This window comes from Propithecus coquereli, unplaced genomic scaffold, assembly GCF_000956105.1.
Source record: "Propithecus coquereli isolate 6110/MARCELLA unplaced genomic scaffold, Pcoq_1.0 Scaffold199, whole genome shotgun sequence".
Lineage (NCBI taxonomy): Eukaryota > Metazoa > Chordata > Mammalia > Primates > Indriidae > Propithecus > Propithecus coquereli.
Window position 1 is genome coordinate 2,432,627 of NW_012144855.1, and position 20,792 is coordinate 2,453,418.

Genomic DNA, 20,792 nt, shown 5'->3' on the forward strand with positions numbered 1-20,792 from the left:
ACATAGTCACCCATGCGACTTGGACCTCTTTTCACAGTGTGGTGGCTGGGTTCTGACAGGGAGGGATCCTCACAGTTCAGGATCTGGTACTCGGCTTCACATACCGGCAAAGTCCATTTTGTCAGGCAGGCCTTCCACAGGAAAGCACATGTCCCTGCTTACCCCGCTGGGGTGTCCCTTGCCATTCTCTGACTTCTTTAGCATGCTCCAACCACAAGTCCCTCCCATGTCCTTCCAATGCTCCGCTGAAGAGGCTGTTTCCTCTACCTGGAACACTCTCCTTCCTTTCCTACGGCCTGTCTCCCCAACTCCCACCTCTCCCTATTTTTTTTTTTTTTTTTGAGAGAGTGTTTCATTCTGTCTCCCAGGCTACAGTGCAGTGCCATCTTGTTCACTTTTCACAGTTTAGCCCAAATTATTATTCCTTCAAAAGCAGGAAACCCTTTTTTTAAAGACAGGGTCTGACTCTGTTGCTTGGGCTAGAGTGCAGTGGCATCATCGTAGCTCACTGCAACATCCACCTCCTGGGCTCAAGCAATCTTCCTTCCTCAGCCTCCCAAGTAGCTGGGACTTCAGGCACACACCACCTCGCCTGGCTAATTAAAAAAAAATGTTTTTAGAGAGAGGGGTCTTGCTATGTTGCCCAGGCTGGTCTCGAACTCCTGGCGTCAACCAATCCTCCTGCCTTGGTCTACCAACGTGCTGAGATTACAGGTGTGAACCAGGGTGCCTGTCCTAAAAGCAGCAAATCTTTAAAGTTTAACTATCTGTTCTCCCATTTCTTCTTCTTTATTTTGAAATAATTATAGATTCACAGCAATTTGCAAAAATCTTAGAGTCCTCTGTACTCATCATCTGGCTTCTCCCAATGATGATATATGGTGGCTATAGTTAAAATTAAACCCAGGACATTGACATTGGTACAATACTGTTACTAGGCTACTACAACTCCCCCCCCCCGCCAAAAAAAGAAAAACATATAAAAGATTTTCTTTTACAAAATTATGGACACAATTTGTGTAAGGTTTTTCCCTTTTATTCTGTATAGTGGGTAAGGCTGGGTCCCAGGTTTCATGATAATGATGGGCTCGCCTCTCTTTCTTGTAAAATTATATGGGTTTAGAAAATAATCTTCTTAATATATTTTACATTAACAGACGACTTTTTAGATATTCATTTGCGATAAACCGAAAGTGACCCAGAGAAAGGTACACATTAGAACAGAAATTTGGCAAAAGAACAGACACTTATCCAGCCTTTGCTATATGCCAAGGACTTTGCCAAACACAGGAACACAGTGATGCAAAGACACAGTCCTTTCCTCAAAGGGTTCACAGACTGGTAGCATGCGTGAGATGTAAGAAAAATGAATTTGAGAAAAAAGACTTCTTATTGAAACCTGAGAACAAACGGCTGCTTTGTGTGTCAGGAAACAGACTGAAGCACATTTTGGCCTAAAATCAGTAGTTGATTCTAGTGAACCAAAAAGAAGTGCCATCATTGCTTAGAGTCAGGCATAACTGGATAATCTCGTGGGGGTACTAGGGAAATAAAGAAGCCGGGCTAGAAAAGGATCGAACTCAAGCAAATGGCACAGGCTGGGACCCATCTGTGTTTCTTCTGCATCCTGAAGGCCACACCTCAAATGCCTTCTGGCTTTGATGTGAATCTCCAAGTCATATGAATAAATCCTTCTAAAAGAGTTCCTTATCTCCAGCAGTGTCACAGCCCTTTTCCCAGCCAACTTTTATCATCCCTCCACCTCTCACATCTAGCATATGAATGTTTCTCACCACCACTGGTCCTCTGTTCTCCCCAGCCCAACAGAGAGCCTCAGCTGGGACTTCAGGCATGCACCACCTTGCCCAGCTAATTAAAAAAAAAATTTTTTTTAGAGACAGGGGTCTTGCTATGTTGCCCAGGCTGGTCTTGAACTGCTGACCTCAAGCAATCCTCCTGCCTCAGCCTCCCAAAGTGCTGGGATTACAGGGATGCTACCATCTTATAGTTTCACTATTATATTCATGTTTTAATTTTTTCCCCAAAGAAAACGTTTCTTATACTTAAGGATTCCTCGTTCTCTTAAGCTACAGTTTGGATGTTCATCCTCCAAACCTGGTATTGTCATCCTACCCCTGAGGAGATTGCTTTCCCTGCCAGTTTGAGGCTACTGAGCTTTATGTTTTAGGGGACACTTCCTTGCAATGAATAACATAACTGATGATAACTGGAGGAGTAGACTAGCTAGGTTGAGAGGCACTTCAAAATATAGGACCTAAAAGGACTTAAGAGACGGTGAGATTCCGCTAACTTCCTAGGAGGAATTCAGAGGACACCCACAGGATAACAGCCCTGGGGAAGATTTCAACAATCAACCCCATAAACAAAGTTTGGGGCCCATGAAATGTACCATGATGAGAGATATCATGACACTTTTTTTTAATTCATCAAGTTATTAGGCAATAAAAGGGTGTTTTTTTAAAATCTGCATTCTTTGATTATTGAAATTACACATTTTTCTCATGCATCTCTTCTTTGGGAATTATCTGATCATTTCCTTTGCCCGTTTTTTTCTTGGAGGTGATGGCTTCTTTTTCTTTTTAGAAGGTTTTTATATATTAAAGATAGCAATTGTTTATAATAAATACGGCACCCCAGCTTGTGACTTTCAATCTTGTTTAAAATGCTTTTTGGCTAATTTTTAAAATTTCTACCCAGAGTACCAGTCTTCATGATATTTTATTCTTTTCTTTTTCATCATGTTTACATTACGATGTATTAAACTTATGGCACATTTTAATCTGCAAATCAGAAGGATCAACTTTGGAAGAGACCAATTCTAGGAAAAGAGATTCATTATCATGACAGAAAAAGAGTAATTGTATTCTTAAAGGTACAAAAATATTAAAATCCTTGAAGAGACCTTAATAAGAGTAATGCAAAATATTTCCTGTACATCTGAGTAATATATACTTCATAATTGCATCTCACTCCACCTCCCAAAATCTTGTATTGATCTGTGTGATTGGTTTGAAAGCCATCATCATGTAGAAACGCAAGAATCAGCAAGCTCAAGTACAAGAAGAATGAAGCCAGATGGTTCTATAAAACCCAAAGTGAAAAGACATATAGAATAGAATTTAAACTGTTTAACCATTCCCACAACAATCAATGGATATTTTTAAAGAAATGTTTTTTTAAAGCAGAAATTATCTACAATATTCCAGTTGGAAGAAGATACATTCACAGGCATTTTGGACAAGATGACTCCAGTCACATGGAAGTTTAGTTTTATTATAGGCACTTCATGCAAGTATTTCAATACTTTTTGCTATTTCTATGATCTTTAGCAAGGCAGTTACAGTCCAAATGAAAAAATATAAACAAAATTACACACTTTATTTAAAAAGTCTACTGAAAATTCTTTTATAAGTTTTATAATACAGTGAAAGCCATTATTTCCTCCCATTTGATGATGTTTCTCTTTCTGTTCCCTTAATTATGAAGTCTCTGAAGACACTGACCTTGACGGAATGATTATCAATTGCAGCAAGAAACGTTAAACGCGTAACTCTTCATCATCCAGTAAGTGCTTGCGTTTTAACTTTGGTTAAATGCCATATTTAAAAACAAATATTAAAAAATATTTAACATCTCACACGGTCAGTCACTAGCGCTTTGCTCCAGCCTGGACACTGACCATTGAAAAATAGATGCCCTTCTGCGCCAGCAGCTGTTGATGCGTGCCGTGCTCCTTCACTTTGCCGTTCTGAAACACCACTATCAAGTCTGCGCTCTGGATGGTGGACAGGCGGTGAGCGATCACAATGCAGGTGCGGCCTTCTCTGGCTCTGTCCAGGGCTTCTTGCACAACCTGTTCCATAGTCACATAAATTAATTCTGTTACTAACCGTCCTTTCCCTTTAATTCTTCCTCTATGAGCAGTCCCACGATTAATTTCTCTAGCAATAGGTCCTTCTTTAACAGTGGTGTCAGTGAACTGTAACATGGATTTTAGAAAGCGAAGGATTTGTCCTATCAGAAGGTAACCCTAGTTACCCTAGTTTGGAGCCCTAGTTTGGATTAGTTCTGAGGCAGGAGTTACCTATTCTTAAAGTTAGGGCAGTGGATACTGTCCATCAAATCATTTAAAAACATTTGCTAATGTGTCTAGTCACACAACATCCTTAAAAGCAGACCTCAAATCCAGCTCCACAGCAAATTCAGGAAGGCTGAGCAAAGGCCAAACACCGAGTCCTTGAATTTTAAGTTATTTTTAAAATAGGGAACGTCTCATATAAGAGTTTGTCTTTCAGATATCTGAACTCTTAACCTTTTCTCAAATTGAAAATGATTGCTAATGTTTTTCTTAAGGTACAGCCAGACTTGGACACCGTCTCACCCTCCCCTTTTTCGTATGGCTGCTGAGGAGATGCCGCCAGTACAAGTGGGAAATACGCCTCCGGAATGCAGCTTCTTAGGTCAACACAGAGTGATCCAGGGCTGGTTTTTGGAGTATATGTGCTATAAGACCCATCTGCCTTGTGTCATTTTAGCTCTCATGAATAACAGCTACAGAAAGTGTTTAAGTTACACTGAAAGGTGACATAAGTAGCAATCAACAATCTGGCTCAATTTTGTTCTCTACTATGGAAGATAAAAGCACATATTTAAACCTTTGCAGGACGACTGATGCAAGTATGAATGAGTCCAATTTAAATTCTTACCTTTTCACTTTCTGTATCCAGAGCTGATGTAGCTTCATCCAAAAGCAAAACATGAGGCTGTCTAACGAGGGCACGAGCTATGGCAATGCGTTGTTTTTGCCCACCAGAGAGCTGAGTTCCTTTGTCTCCTACTCTGGTGTTGTATTTCTGTAAACAGGGTTTTGTTATTATGAAAGTAGAACTGATAGTAAAATTCTAACAAACGGTTTGCTTACAGAAAATAGGATAACCACTTCCATATACACCAAAAATTTAGGATCAGAAGCTAAGGATGGGTTCATAGAGTGTTAAATACAGAACAAAAATTGCTCTATATGGCAAGTTTAATCCTTCTTTTTGAAAACAGACATTTGGGCCTTAAGATGATGCGTTTTAGTATAAACAAGCCAGTGTTTTTTTTTAGGAAGAATACTGTTGCTATGTTAGTATCTTCCATCTTCTGATTTCATTATATTTGGGACAAAGATTGGCAGGAGAAAGGAAATTTGATGTGAACAGGCTATTCATAATAAAATAATTGAAGCTCATTTTATTTATAACCAGCAGGTGATGCTCTCTGCATAATTTTAAAGTGAGGAAAGAGAAAATTCTTGGGATGTCAGACTTTTGGTGTCTGTTTTTATGAAACTGTCTTCAACACTTAGTTTTCATGGATGCTAAGGAATTCTATTTTGGTATCTAATTTTGAAAACTAAAATCTCCTTTTAAAAAACTTTTGTATTTAGAGTTCTTCCAAAATTCTTGCCATATTGTTCATCACAGTAGGTAACTGTCACCAACCATTCACTATGACATTAGGGACAGGAGTTAAAGGGTATGCAGAGCAGGACAGAAACGGGATTTGACAGCATATGTAACCTAGAAAACACATCTTATTTTTTCCAGGCCCTTGTCAGGCTGAAATTTTAGTTCAACTGTGGGCTTCGATTCTGACACCCGGAGTTGGCTATAAAATTCATGTTCTATGCAGTGTTGCCTATTTTTATTTGCTGCCACGCTAGCTCTATGGCGCTCAGACTGGGGACTCTCACTATTGATGGAGTGAGAAGACCCCAGGTGAGGTTTCGGCAGGTGCCTGGGACTGGCTCTACCCCAGAAGGCAGGAGCACCGTGCAGGGCTACCAGGTTGCACTGATAAAGTACTGATCCTGTTGAGGCGGACGAAGGCGGCATTGTATGTAACCCTGTGGGAAGGAGGTAACTAAACCAGCCGTCTGCTGGGTAAAGCAAATCCTGTTACTAATCACTCAGGAAAAGAAGTGGATCCTCAGACAGGTAATAGGACTTAGAAGGTTTTGCCTTCTCTCTCCTGGTCTAGACCCTGAGGAAGAGGATCATGATGTCTACAGGTGTGCTCTGTGTGACAGATAGTGACCAGGAGTCCAGAAAGGTGGGGTCCCTGTGGCAGACAAACGCCAGAGGGGCAAGATATATTTAAGAAGCTAGGTAATAGTTACTCTCTGTGTTTTGTTAATCCCTAGCCCAGTGCCTTTCCAGATTTAGCCTGGATCAGTGTCATCTGGGCTATTAAAATGCAGAATGCTGGACTCTACCTTCAAAGTTTCTGATTCACCAGGTCTAGGGTGGGCCCTAAAACTCTGCATCTCTAACAAGGTCCTAGGTGATGCTGATCTGTGCCCATACTTGAGAACCGCTGACCTCTCATTAGTAAGGGGGACTGGAGCTTTGTGTTTAAATGAACCTTGAGAAGGGTCAATTATCCACAGGTGGCCTAGACTTTTTAAAGGAGAGGTGAGAACAAGGCCTTCTCCCTGAGGCCTTAGGTTGGTGTCAGTAGTTATCTGAAGAATAGCCTAAGGAAAAGGGAGACCTTGGGACAGAGTTAGAGCCACTTGACGTTGTCATCCATCATGCCTACTTCCTCAGCAGGCCCAGGAGAGCATGCCCACAGGTGGAAACACAGACACTGCCCATGGGCCCTGCATTTGGACTTGGAGAGAAAGGCCGCTCAGACATAATGCTTATCCCCAGGCCTGAAGGAGGTGGAGCCTCCAGACTAAAAGCTTTGGATCTAGAGAATTGTTCCAGTTCTCTTACCGCTGGAAAGTTCCTCCTTCCTAAATCTGAATTGATCTAACACTTTCATCCCTTCCTCACAAGGAGAGTCAGGCGATGGGGTAAGCATAACATCTAACTGGGATAGGAAGTGTGGCGGATGCTTGCATATGGGTGGGAGTGTGTTGTGTTTGCTAATTTCTCTCCATCTCTGGGAAACCATCCCTTTAGAAATCAAACTATAGGCCAGGGAGGCTGCCACGTGCTCCTGGGCCCTTAACTTGGAGAGAGACTTACGTCAGGCAGCGACTCAATGAAGTGGTGTATGTTGGCCTCCTTGGCTGCCCTCACGATCTCTTCCTGTGACACCTCCCGGCTGTTGTCTCCATAGGCGATGTTCTCACCAATGCTGCAGTCAAACAGGATGGGCTCCTGGGATACGATGCCTAGGTGTGCTCGGAGCCACTGGACATTCAGATGCTTTATTTCTTTGTCATCAATTAGCTGCAAACAAAGAGTTCACAGATCAACTTCAGGACTAGCATATTTTGAATTTAGCAAAGTTAACACTCTTACTTCACACATTAAAACCACCAAATTAACTATGAGATTAAGGAAAAGTTTTTTTTAAAATTTGCGTTGTCAAGGTTAATCCAACAAGGACATAATTGTATGCTTTGTGGAACTGTCATGTTTTAACCCTGGTTTCTGATGTGTGCATGCAGTAAAATAATACCCCCTTCTTCCCAAGGTATCCATGTCCTAATCCCTGGAATCTATGAATATGTTACGTGGCAAGGAAGAACTGAAGTAGCAGATAGAATTAAAGTTGCTAATCAGCTGACCTGAAAATAAGAAGATTATCTTGGATTATCTTGGTGGGGTTCTTAACTGTGGAAGAGAGGCCAGAGAGTATCAGAGCGGTACAATATGAGAAAGACACGACCTGTCATTGCTGGCTTTGAAGATGGAGGAAGGGCTGTAAGCTAGAAAAGGCAACAAAATGGTTTGTCCCTTGGAGCCTCCAGAAAGAACACAGCCCTCCTGACTCTTGATTTTAACCTGGTGAGACCTATCTTGGACTTCTGACCTCCAAAAGTATAAGATAATAAATGTGTTTTGTTTTAAGCCACTTAATTTGTGGTAATTGGTTATAGCTGCCCCAGGAAACTAATACAATGTCTAATATTTCTGGGATGGATCCTGACATCCTTACTCTTACATCTCAGTTTTTCAGAGAAAAAGAGGCCAGGAAATAAATAACAACTATGACCACATAATAGGTTTGTAGTTCAGGTTTCTGATCTGACCTGAGTCTGAGAAATCAGAAACAATGGCTAAATGGAATAGAAGCAAGCATGGGAGGGCAGCTGCTATATCTCTAATTCTTGATCTTGAGAAAATGAATTAATTTCTCTTAGTTTCCTTGTGAGTAAAATAGGAATGATGATCATTCCTAAACTCACAGTAGGGACCCCACTTAGCACAGTGCTGGGCACAGCGTAAGTGTTCAAGGGCTGTCAGCAGTGTGTAACTCTGTGTATGTGTTGTATTGAAACTACAGGGGATGGACAGGTGGACAGGAGTATGAAAGGATGCATGGACATCTTCAATTCTGAGCCAAAGGAGTAGGAACAGAGAGGTGCCCTTTCCCTGTGATCTGCTTCCCTAGATTATCATGCAAAAGCCTTAGGAGGGCCCCTCCCTACAGCCTTGCTGATAAAAAGCCTTACTCTGATGCAGATATGTCTGCCAAATAGATCTGTTTTGCAAAAGAATTTTCTGGTATTCAAGTAAGAGAGCTGTTCATCCCCTCTGAGGAAGAAATCAGTCACTCAGATTTGAGCTTTTCTAATAGTGGTGACAAGTAGGTACTGCGCCATATGTACTCTGTACCCCATGTGCCTACATGGGTGGCTCTGGGAGACAGCTGGCCAGGGCTGGGGTGCAGTCTCTGCTGCAGGAACATGGCTTCTGCTTGCGAAGCTGGCAGGTGCCGGGATGAAAAGCACTGCTATGACCTCATTAGTACCAAGCTCAGTTGCCATGGAGACTGTTCAGCGCATCTATGCTCCAGGCTTCCTTACAGAGTTAATAAATGAAGGTGGGAAGTAGAAGGTGGAGACGGGCAGTGAAAACCATGCGAGGATGTGGCTAAACAGAGCATCTTGTCAGATGGAACACTGTACTTGAGAAATGGAAATTTGAAGAAAGGAAAAGTTTGTTTTGTTTTGTTTTTTAATTTCCATGTTTATACCCCTGGGAGGAAAACAGACACTGCCTAACTAATATCATAATAGACGAATCTGAATGATCCCAGCTTAATGAGTCTCCTCATTACACTGGATATGGTAACACTCCTGGGCCTCCTCACCCCCACACAATAGACGAGAACTGGAAACTATTTAAAACCTGTGCTAGCTGAAGAATCCTTTCTTTAAGGAAAACATGTATGGAAGCCCAGAATGTAAGAAAGATCAAAGCAGAGCTTGTTTGGGTGAGGCATGGTGGTGGTCTGAGGGACGACCAAGGAACTCTGGGGAATTTATAAAAACTGTTGAAAAAATCTTGGCCTAAATAAAAACATAACTAGGAAAGTAAGCATATTGGTAAAAAATATTGTAAAACCAAATTAAAATGACTAGCTCTCTCTATTGTAGATTGTAAAATTGATCACTTGCTTTTATTAGCACACATAATCAAATGTTAAATATGTATTATTCAATGTGTATTTGCTCTGAAATAACAATAGATTAAAAAGATGAAGTACTGACAATATTGCAGGTTCTGTGATAAGCATGTCTATACATAATCTCATTTAGTCTTATTTAAACTCTTAGGAAGTTGCTGTGATTTTAATCTCCATTTTACAGATAAGGAAATGAGCAAAGTTAAGTAATTTATACCAAGTCACACAGGAAGCAATTGGGGGAAACCAGGACTAGATCTAAACGCTGTAGGTTGGGTTTTGATAACACAAGTATCTCACAATTAAAAGATATTTTCTGTTGTCCCTTAAAAGGGGAGTATCCCCATCTTGGCCCAGGTACCAGACAATGCAAGCAGCTTCTAGCTGTACCCTAAAGGGGATAGAGGGTTCTCACTGTGGTATATGGGATGGACCAAAGAGGAAGGGAAAGGAAAGGTCAAGGGAAGTCTCAAACCGGAGGTGATTTAACAGTGAAGCCAAAGAAGGGTTAGGTTTCGGTGCCCTCAACTGCATGTAAATTCTGAAAGCTGAGCAGTGTTCCGGGTGGGAGGGAGGCAAGGCTATAGTCAGGAAGCTCTTCCATGTAAGCATGGATGATAAATTGCCTAAGAAAGGAGAGGGACCAGAGTCTTTAAGGTTCTCGTATTTTGTTGTAACTTTTTTCATGTGAAGTAAATATTCATGTTTGTACTTACTTTTGCATTCAAAACTTTGTCTTCTTTTAAGTAGAATCCCTAAAATTGTATAACCTTCAGGTCCCATAAAACTTGAATTCTCCCCTCTTCACAATTCTGTAGCTTAATTTTTCAAGACTCTCCACATTTTAAATTTTTTTATTTCAGCATATTATGGGGGTACAAATGTTTAGGTTACATATATTGCCCTTGTCCCCGTGTCCCTTCCCCCAGACGGTGCGCATCGCACTCATTATGTATGTATATACCCATCCCCTCCTCCCCCCTCCCACCTGCCCGACACCCGATAAATGTTATTCCTATATGTGCACTTAGGTGTTGATCAGTGAAACCAATTTGCTGGTGAGTACATGTGGTGCTTATTTTTCCATTCTTGGGATACTTCACTTAGTAGAATGGGTTCCAGCTCTATCCAGGAAAATACAAGAGGTGCTATATCACCATTGTTTCTTAAAGCTGAATAGTACTCCATGGTATACATATACCACATTTTATTAATCCACTCGTGTATTGATGGGCACTTGGGTTGTTTCCACATCTTTGCAATTGTGAATTGTGCTGCTATAAACATTTGAGTACGGATGTCTTTTTTATAGAATGTCTTTTTGTTCTTTTGGGTTGATACTGAGTAATGGGATTGCTGGATCAAATGGTAGATCTACTTGTATCTCTTTAAGGTATCTCCATATTGCTTTCCACAGAGGTTGCACTAGTTTGCAGTCCCACCAGCAGTGTATGAGTGTTCCCATCTCTCTGCATGCACGCCAACATTTATTGTTTTGGGACTTTTTGATAAAGGCCATTCTCACTAGGACTCTCTACAATTTGATCTAAACCTTCCTTCAAATTTACTAGTTCAGCAGTTCTCAAATGATGGTTAGCTTTAGAATCACCTGGGAAAATTGTAAAAATAATAGGCGAGGCCCCAGCCTACTGGAATAATCCAGGGTGGCCGTGTTCTTCACTCGCTCTCTAAGATACACCAAAGTTTGATAACCGCGGCACAGGTTCAAAGTTTCTCACAGTGTGATTCAAAGCCCACTGACAGGTCATGAGAATTTCCTGACTTCAGGGTGGTCCTCAGGGTCAAGTCCTTTCTTCGATTCTTATGCTCAAATCCAGACTCATTTTTACATGGCAATAAGAACTAATTAGTAGTAACCTACTAACTGGGTTATTCAGGGTTACTATTGATATTCATAAACAAAACTTGATACATTTACCGGAGTTTACTGTGGACACCTCTGCTAAGAAGTCTGGCTGCTGTGCACCACTAGGCAGTATTTATTTCAAGTTCTAGGGCAAATGCACAGGAGCAGATAATGGATATTGCTGCAATAAATGAGGACACTTTGTTTCTGGAGCATTATTAGTGTTGTCTTGAGATGGTTACTGTCCTATGCACTTAGAATTCACTTTCATATCCTTCTGTGTCTGCCCCTTCATATATCAAGGGACTCGAAGGCTAAAAACAATTTCCCAGGCTTTGTTGCTTCTGGAAATAACTTAGGGTCTACCAGTGAGATGTGCGGTTTAAAATCTGGGAGGTGGACACCAATTCTCCTTTAGCAGCCATGGTAAGCTAGCACACGTGTTTGGCAGACGGGACTTTTTACAACAGCCAGACTCTGGTTTTTAGGTTTGGAACAGCTGCGACACTGGCATAATTTTCTGCAGCTGCCTGGTTATATGATCAATCTGGGAGCAAAAGCAGCCTCCTTTGACTCTTCCAGCCCTTCCAAAGATTTTGTAAACATCTCATTCCCTTTATTAAATACTTACCTACCTGAAATACCTAGAGCGGTTTCTGTTTCCTACCCTGAACTATAACTGATTCTGTCCATGTTTTTAATTATGCTCTGCTTATATTTATATCCTTGTAGAATAATCATTAATTACTTTCTTCTGGTGTAAGTATTGTACTGTTTACCATTGTTGTTGTTTTCCACTCCAGCATTTTGTCATCACCAAGTGTTTTTTTCCTATTGCAAAGTGACTATGAGTACAGTGGGGGCTGTGAGATTATTTTATCTTTCCTACATGGGTTGTTATCAGAAAAGTTTAAGAACTACTCCTCTAATTAAATTCCCTATTTCAGCCAAACCGGACTATTTGCTGCATTGGGAACAAATCACTTATCGCCTGCAGCTCATATTATCTCTTACACTGAATGCCCTTCCTATCGCTAACCCACATGCAAGTCCTGCTTATCCTTTAAAAACCAGCTCTAGGCCTATCTCCAAACTTACTCTAACTCCTGAAAGTATATGCCCTGTATCCTCAGTTAAAGATTTTTAGGGCAGACATCATGCCCCATAACTTGTTTTATAGCCCGACATTTAACGCACTGCTTAATAAATGTCTGTTGAGATGCCATAATCAGTGTCTGATAGCTAACGTTTCCTCCTCTAAGTGCTTCGGCTGTCAGTGTGGTCTTCATTTCGAGTCCTATATTCAAACTTTAACCACAAAGTTGAAGCATAAAATCAGAGTTCACAGAAAATACGATACAAAGGAGTAAAAATAGGGAATAAAGCTTATGTAACTAGTAAATAATAGACTGACTGAAGGCATAATCGTCTTTGAATATAATAAAAAATGTTTATAAGTAAGAGTGATTGCTGTGAGGAAGTAAAAAGAGCCCTGGACTACAGGTTGAATATTCTCTGTTCATTTCAGTCACGAGTGCAACTAGGGTCCACACGGAGCTGGTGGCCTCAGCCTTGCTGTGCCGGCAGGCGTCCGTTCTGATTGGTCAGTGCCCATGCGGTTCAACATCACCTCTGAGTACAACTAATAACTAAATGCCTATGTAATGAAAATTTCTTGCTCTAAATTCTATCCCTTCCTCGTTTGATTCTTTTCCTATTGTTCATTATAGTGATTTAAATTCACTCTTCCCTTTGAGACTCCTATCTCACCTGCAGCACCTAAGACATTCCCTGACACATTTTAGTTCAGAAGACAAAAAGGCATTCCTCCCTCTCCCTCTCTCTCTCTCTCTCTGTATATATATATATATATTTTGAGACAGAGTCTCATTTTGTCACCGTGGGTAGAATGAAGTGGCATCACTGTAGTTCACTGCGACCTCAAACTCCTGGGCTTAAGTGATCCTCTTGCCTCAGCCTCCTGAGTAACTAGGACTACAGACACACCCCACGACACCCAGCTAATTTTTCTATTTTTAGTAGAGACAGGGTCTTGTGCAAGCTGGTCTTGAACTCCTCAGCTCAAGCGATCCTCCCGCCTTGGCCGCGCAGACTGCCACCGCACCCAGCTGGCATTCCTCTGTATTATTTACTTACCTCTCAACTTTGTTGATCTTACTTTTTTTCCTTAGATGATGTTTCAATGCCTTCTCTCCATCAATGTCTTTGTCTCATCTTCAGCCATAAAAGTGGTCAAGATTCCTCCTCCTAAACATTTTCCCTGGACCCTGCCCTCCCCGCTCAAGCTGTTCTTATTTGCCTTTCCTTCACCTTCCATCTTCTTGAAAAACTACACTCACTTAAATCTCCACTTCCCTCCAAATATCCTTCATTCACGCTAAACTATTTTCTACCATCACCACTTTGCTAAGAATACTTTAAAATGTCAGAAACAGCCCATTAATTGCCCAGATCCTATCACATCTTCTCAGTCTTCACCTTACCCAATCTCCCCATAGCACCGGTCATTGCCGACCGCCTTTTGAAACACTCCCCATCCTTGGCTTCCATCTCACTTGCCTCTAACAGCACCCCACCTCTATCTTTCTGGCTACTTCTATTCGTGCTGGCTCTTCTCATGTTACCTGAAACCTAAGCACAGCAAGGGGGATGGGTAGTAAAAAGGCCCTCACAAGTTGGCTGCGGCAGATGACACGGCTTGGAGATTGCATCCAGGCTGTCAGACCTGATCTATGTGGGGCTGTTGTTTAAAGGTTTGGAAAACCACGGTTTATAGCTGAGAATTAAACACATCAGGACATTTAGAGGATGAAAAACCTGAACTGAGCTGAATAGGAAAGTGTGCTCACCACTGTCCCAGCCAAGGGGTCGTAGAACCGCTCCAGGAGCTGGACCACCGTGCTCTTCCCGCAGCCACTACTGCCCACCAGGGCCAGCGTCTGGCCCTTCTTCACCTCGAGGCTCAGCCCCTGAAGCACTGGGATGTCTGGCCGGGAGGGATAATTGAACACGACTTCCTTATATGTCACATTTCCTTCCAGTGTATCCTACAATGGGAACAATAACAGCAAACTTAATTGCTGCAATACTGACCACACAGTGTCTAGCTAACCCTCTCTACTACCAGGTGTCAGAAGGTAGTGAACTTGGATTACAATTAAGTTTCACTTCAAACTACTAGAATTTAAAAAATACGATCTAAAAGGGTTAATGCTTTTATAGCATGTATTCTTAAGACAATACAAATGTACAATGCAGATGTGATAACTCAAATCTGTTGCCCAAGAAAGAGTAACCTATGTATAATAAAATCTGATTCACGGGATTTGCTTATAAAGTGGACAGTATTCCTATCTCCCTGTAACTTTGCTGTGTAAAAGTACTTCATGTTAATATATATTATTAGCATTTATTAAAAGGAATCTATGATCTAGAAAATCTTATTTTATTATCAGCATATTAAAAAGAACACATTTTATTAAGTTTCCTGTTGGAAGACTTTCACGCAGGAGTTAGGAGTAGATCATGTAAGTCAAAACATCTAACTTACTGGCTTCAAGCCTTCTGTGCTATAGCTGTCGATCAGAGGGACTTTTTCAATGATCTTGATGATGTGGGAGGCTGACACTCTGGCTTTGGCATAGTCAGGAGCAAGTGAACTGGCCTGCCCAACTGCCATGGCACCAAAGACAATAGACGAAAATACCCTGGAAAACACAAAGAAAAAAACGTGTACAGAGTTACATCTATAATGCTAGAAAGCTGACACTTTTACAACCAGAGAGTATTGCCTTGCATAATTACAAAAGAGATGTTAAAAAGGAAAACAAACACTTTTCGTTATAATTCATGTCAGTGTGATAGACTGATTACAAAATGGCCCGTTTTTCACCAGTGTATGTCAGATTGATTGCAAAATGGCCCGTTTTTCACTTCTCTGTATCCTCACCTTCTTGCAATGAGACCTTTGCAGCACTTCCATTTAAGAAGTGGAGTTAGTTTTCCTACCCTTTGAATATGGGATGGGCTTGTGACTTGCACTGGTGGACAGGATGTGGTGGAAGTCAACGTTGCCAGCTCCAAGCCTATGACCCCGGGGGCCCCGTATGCTTTGTGCATGTACGCTCACTCGCTCACTCACTCTCAGAACTCTGCCACTTCGAGGAGCCCAGGTTAGCCTGCTAGAAGATGAGGCACACACAGAGGAGAGCTGTGTGGGTCCCAGCCAACTAGCCTGTAGCTCACCACAGACACATGATTTAGCCCAGCTGAGATCTACTATGCCCAACCCAGATCAGTAGAACTTCACAGCTAACCCATAGCCTTGTGGGTAAAAATAAATGTTTATCATTGTATGTCCCTGAGGTTTCCTGGCTGGTTGTTACACAGCATTACTGTGGCAACCGACAATGGTTACAGTCAATGATGCTGGAATTACATCAGCTACTATGAACTGTGCAAGAAACAGTTGCTTACAGACCCAGATATCATGCTGCTCTCAGCATCATCAACATTCTTATCTGTGACATGGGAATCGAGCAGCTTGAAGTTGGAAAGGACCTTACAGGTATCAAGTCCAGCTCTCAATGTGCCTGGACACGTCCCCTAAATTGGCTTCCATACTGTTTTAGAGAGTAGCATGTTAGATTAAGTCTACTGTTAAAAAGTTCTTTTTCAAACTGAAGAAAAATCTACTTCCTTTTACATAATACAGCCCTTCAAGTACTGGAATATTGTTAAAAAGGTCCTTTGCTTCTTTGATAACTCCTTTTCACTGCCCTCCTCTGGACACATTTATCAAGGTGCTTTTTTAAACAGTATCCCTGGAACTGATGATACTTGGGAACCCTCTTAGAATACTGACAATCCATCACTTTCTTTTCTCTGGACTCTACGCATATGTTAACATAGCACGCTGTGTCAACCCAGCACACGGTGTCATTAGCTGTTGTTTTTAACTAGTGCTAAATAAATCACACAGATGGTTAATCTTGGCTTTGTTATCATTTAAACCTGTGGGACTTTTTCAAATGGATTGCTCTTCAGACAGGTCTCCCCTTCCCTTTACATGCAAGATGATTTTGCAAACCTAAATGCCCCAGTGTCAGTAACTTTCAGCAATTCAATTCCCTGTAGTAAAGCAAAATATCAAGTAATTATTTAATCAAAGCCCCAATGATGCCTGGTTGTGATCTTTGGGTCATAATCACAAATAGCACCTGCATGTCATTTGTCGGACATACATATTAAGAAGAAATTTAAATTTTTCTGTCGAGATCATCCTGAGCAAACTATAATGCATGAAGAAGTCAATGTCTAAAAAAGGACAGAAACACTGTACTAACACATTATATTGCCAGGCTTACATGATTCTGCTTTAAATGTAAACTGTATTGCTACTGATTATGTTATACCATCAAAGGGCAGAATCTTACCTGTCACCAATCCAGAAGCTCAGAAAGATTACACTTTTGACTTCTAAACTGCATATTTGGGGACTTTAGTGTTATATCTAAGTTCAGGCTTGTCTACCCCTGACTGAGGTACAATTTTCTACATTCATAACAATGTAGCAGAAAAATCCCAATCTAGCTTTTCCTTTGTCACTTCTGAATTTCTCCCAGTGCTTACTTTCCAGCTGTTCTCTTATCAAGGAAAAATAAATTTATCTTGGAATCTCCTATGACTTGCAGAACTTCGTACTTCACCTGCTCTGTTGGAAAGTCCTTTCAAAGGAGCCAGTCTGACTTCTTGCTCAGGGTTAGGCTTCTTCCCAAATGTCAAAGTTTTTGGAAACCTCTGAATTGAATCACTCCACCCAGCCACAGATTTGGAAAGGTCAGGTAAGTGCGAGTCAGCACTAGGGAGAGAAGTGACTGGTCGTCCAAATGAAGCGAGACACTGTGGAGACTCAGAAGCAAAAGTGGTAACACATGGAGACTCAGGCAAAAATGCCATTTTCTGAATCACCAAAATCTCGTCATGAGGCTTCACAGCAGGGTTTTCTATCCAGGCACAAACCATGTTCATCCCAGTTTTGTTTTCAGAGTTTAATTGTAAATAAAGACCCAATACTTACAACAGAACATCTTCAAAGCTCATGAACTGACGTGCCACCAAGTAGGCACCAAACCGGAAGCAGCCGGCATAGGAAAAATACATCATTGCCTGGGTGAAGGAAAACGTGATTCCAAAGATGTGTGCTTTCTTCAAAGAGTTTCTGAAAAGAACACATGTAAAAACTTACTTCACTTTCATTTCTTAGTCCTTAATATGTAACTTTTGTTGGGTCGGCAGTGGGGCACAGAGGTGTGCCAGACAAAAATGGGTTTAGTTTCCAAAGAACTAAGTTTGATCCTCTTTTTACCACTTAACGGTTGTGCGAATTTAGGAAACTGCCCAATCTCTGACACTCAGTGTCTTCATCTTTAATGTATGATAAACTACACCTCAAAGTATTGGTATAAAGATAAAATAAGGCAATGAATGGAAAGAGCCTGTTAGGGATTAATAAGTGAAAGTTCCCTCCCTTTCCCCCCACTTTGGGACATGTGACACTAAGTACAGTAAACGCTCATTCCACACGCAGTTACCCAACACCCACAAGCTGCAGGGACCATGCTGAGTGACACAGAGCAATCAGGCATGTTCTTGCCCTTGGGGACCCAGGAGTTGAGCTGGACTGTTATTTACACAATGGAGGTACCTTATGAACAACATATTATAGAAAGAAAGGAAGAATTTAACTTTCTTAGGGAGTTAGAGCAGCCTTTACAAAGGAGTTAATATTCTAGAATTTTCTGAGCAGCATGGAACTCAGCAATGTGGAGGTGTGGGTAGGAGCAGGTCGGTGGGTGGGCAGCCCCCTATTCTTCCCACTCCTACTTCAATCAGATCAACTCTGCTTTTATCTTTGTCATCTATCAAGATTTCAAATCAAATTTTTTTTTCAGGAAAAAAGGCTCTACTATTGTTTAAAAAGAAGTTTGAAAACCTATCAATAAGGTCCAGCTCTCTCCTTTTACTATAGAAGAAACTTGAGACTCAGGCAGGTTTGGCTCATGTTCCTTCACATCACTTATTAGAGCCCTTACTGGGATGACTGTGTTAAAGGAAGAAGAGAAAGTCCATTGGAGAAAGGGTAGAAAGAGTAAAGAAAGGCACAACCAGGAAGCACTAATCCCTCAGTGTTCCACAGATACCTCGAATTTCATGTTCCATAAACAACTCATTCCCAACCAGAGCAAATAATAGGGTCATTATCCTAACTGGACATCGGAGAGTCATTCTCAGCATCTTCTCTCCCACCCCTTCCACTCAGTTATCCGCCCTTACAGGTTCTACCTCAGAGATGTCCTTGCCTTAGTTCAAGGTCTTGTCATTTCTCTCCTGGATAATTACAAGTGCTTCCCAATTGGTTCCCTTCTAGTACTTTCTCCACTTGCTCCCTACCTTCTGACCAAAGTAATCCTTCTGAAAACAAATCTGATAATTGAAATACTCCTCATACTTCCCCCTCCCACTGCTTAGCGGTTTTTACCTGTATGTGACCTGCAAACTCTGTGCGTACATATGTTCAAACTTCTGCTCCCGAGTCAAAGAAACAACAGTTCGGAAGTTTTCTATTGCTTCAGTAGCAATCTGTAACAGAGAGCCCACCACAAGAGGCACAAGGGTAAACAGTGGCAATTAATTTGAATTCTATAAAATAGATAAACAAAATTAATTTTATGACTGCATATTATTTATTATTACCTATGAGCATCCTTTGCTCAAAGGATACTAAGTAATTTATCGAATTGAGCTTTGGATCTGGAAGGAAGATCGACTAATTCAATCTTCTCTTTACAGAACAAGATGCTAAGGCTTAAATGAATGAAGGCACTTGCTTAAAGCCACATAGCTTTAAATGGCTTTATAAAATTAACCTGAGAACTCAGTATTTCACATCAACTGCAGTGCTCTTTCTTCTATGAAGGTCACATTTTAAGTTTACTGTTATTTTACATACATTTTTTAAATGTGATGTTTATATTTCTCTTTATACTTGCCATTTATGACAACTGAAGAATATTTTGAAAATATCAAAAAGATGAAGGTAATAAAAAGTTCCATATTGGTATGTTTTACATATTAGCTTACATATTGTTTTTTTTTCTAAGCATATATTAATACATAGTTAACAAAGTTGGGATCGAACTCTATATTTGGCTATATATCATTATTTTTCACCTTAAGGAATATCGAGAGCATTTTCTGAGATCATAAAATACACATTAATAATGGGATTTTTAACGGGTCACTTAATATCCCAGTTAGGCATTTCTTTATTGTTGAATAAGTTTTTCAGTTCTTTTCTTATTAAAAATTATGCTGTGATAAACATCCTTGTACCTAAACTTCTGTCCATATTAAATTATTTTCTTAGGAAAAGTTCTTAAAAGTGAAATTACTAGATGAAAGGGAATTAACTCTTTTTTTGGCCGGGCGCGGTGGCTCACGCCTGTAATCCTAGCACTCTGGGAGGCCGAGGCGGGCGGATTGTTTGAGCTCAGGAGTTCGAAACCAGCCTGAGCAAGAGCGAGACCCCGTCTCTACTAAAAATACAAAGAAATTAATTGGACAACTAAAAATATATAGAAAAAAAAATTAGCCGGGCATGGTGGCGCATGCCTGTAGTCCCAGCTATTCGGGAGGCTGAGGCAGAAGGATCACTTGAGCCCAGGAGTTTGAGGTTGCTGTGAGGTAGGCTGAAGCCACAGCACTCTAGCCGGGGCAACACGGTGAGACTCTGTCTCAAAAAAAAAAAAAGAAACAAGAAAGAAAGGGAATTAACTGTTTTTAAAGGAACATGGCACATACTATCAATTTGTTCTCCAGAAAATTTCTATCATTCAATTATGTTCTATTAATAATTGAATGTTACTTCCAACAAGACTATTTGATTAGGATACATACATCCTTTACCATTTTTTGGAGACCGAATAAAGGGATAGGGAGAATACAAAGAATACCAGTGAACACAATGAGATTTCAGTCCATATTAGCTATGGACCTTGAACCACCACACCGTCTCATCTCATCTGTAACAGGAGGAGGATGGACTAGAGGGTCTCTAAAGTCCCTTTTAACTCTAGGATTCTAAGAGAAATAATTTCTAGAATTATAAGTCATCCAGAGAAATTACTTTTATCATTTAAGATATTCTTCCTCTCTCTAGCCTTCACACTGGTCAGAACAGATTCTAATAAAGACACATTCCGTTAATTTAGTTATTTGTAGCTTAAAAAATCATGAACACAAATTTCCACTTATTCTTCACTGAATCCTACACAAAATACCTAACTTCAAAGATAACACAAATATTTCATAAGAAAGGAAGTCAGTTTTGAAGACTAATACAAAAAGCTATTAGAAGTAAAAAATAACATTTTTCAAAACAAAAACTTACTTAAAAATAAAATTAAAAATA

General features: G+C 40.6%; 1 protein-coding gene across 2 annotated transcripts in view; it reads right to left on the bottom strand.

Moving 5' to 3' along the window:
- Positions 1 to 3,275: 3,275 nt before the first annotated feature.
- The window catches only part of ABCB1 (ATP-binding cassette, sub-family B (MDR/TAP), member 1), a 115,050-nt gene continuing 97,533 nt past the window's right edge, over positions 3,276 to 20,792 (bottom strand). For both annotated transcript variants that reach the window (XM_012643510.1, XM_012643512.1), the window contains exons 22-28: positions 18,861 to 18,961; positions 17,400 to 17,540; positions 14,871 to 15,027; positions 14,170 to 14,367; positions 7,041 to 7,247; positions 4,728 to 4,874; positions 3,276 to 3,874 (exon numbers count right to left, since the gene is read on the bottom strand). In XM_012643510.1, the coding sequence (XP_012498964.1) occupies positions 3,671 to 3,874; positions 4,728 to 4,874; positions 7,041 to 7,247; positions 14,170 to 14,367; positions 14,871 to 15,027; positions 17,400 to 17,540; positions 18,861 to 18,961 (1,155 nt within the window). In that variant the 3' untranslated portion in view covers positions 3,276 to 3,670. The remainder of the gene's footprint in view (positions 3,875 to 4,727; positions 4,875 to 7,040; positions 7,248 to 14,169; positions 14,368 to 14,870; positions 15,028 to 17,399; positions 17,541 to 18,860; positions 18,962 to 20,792) is intronic.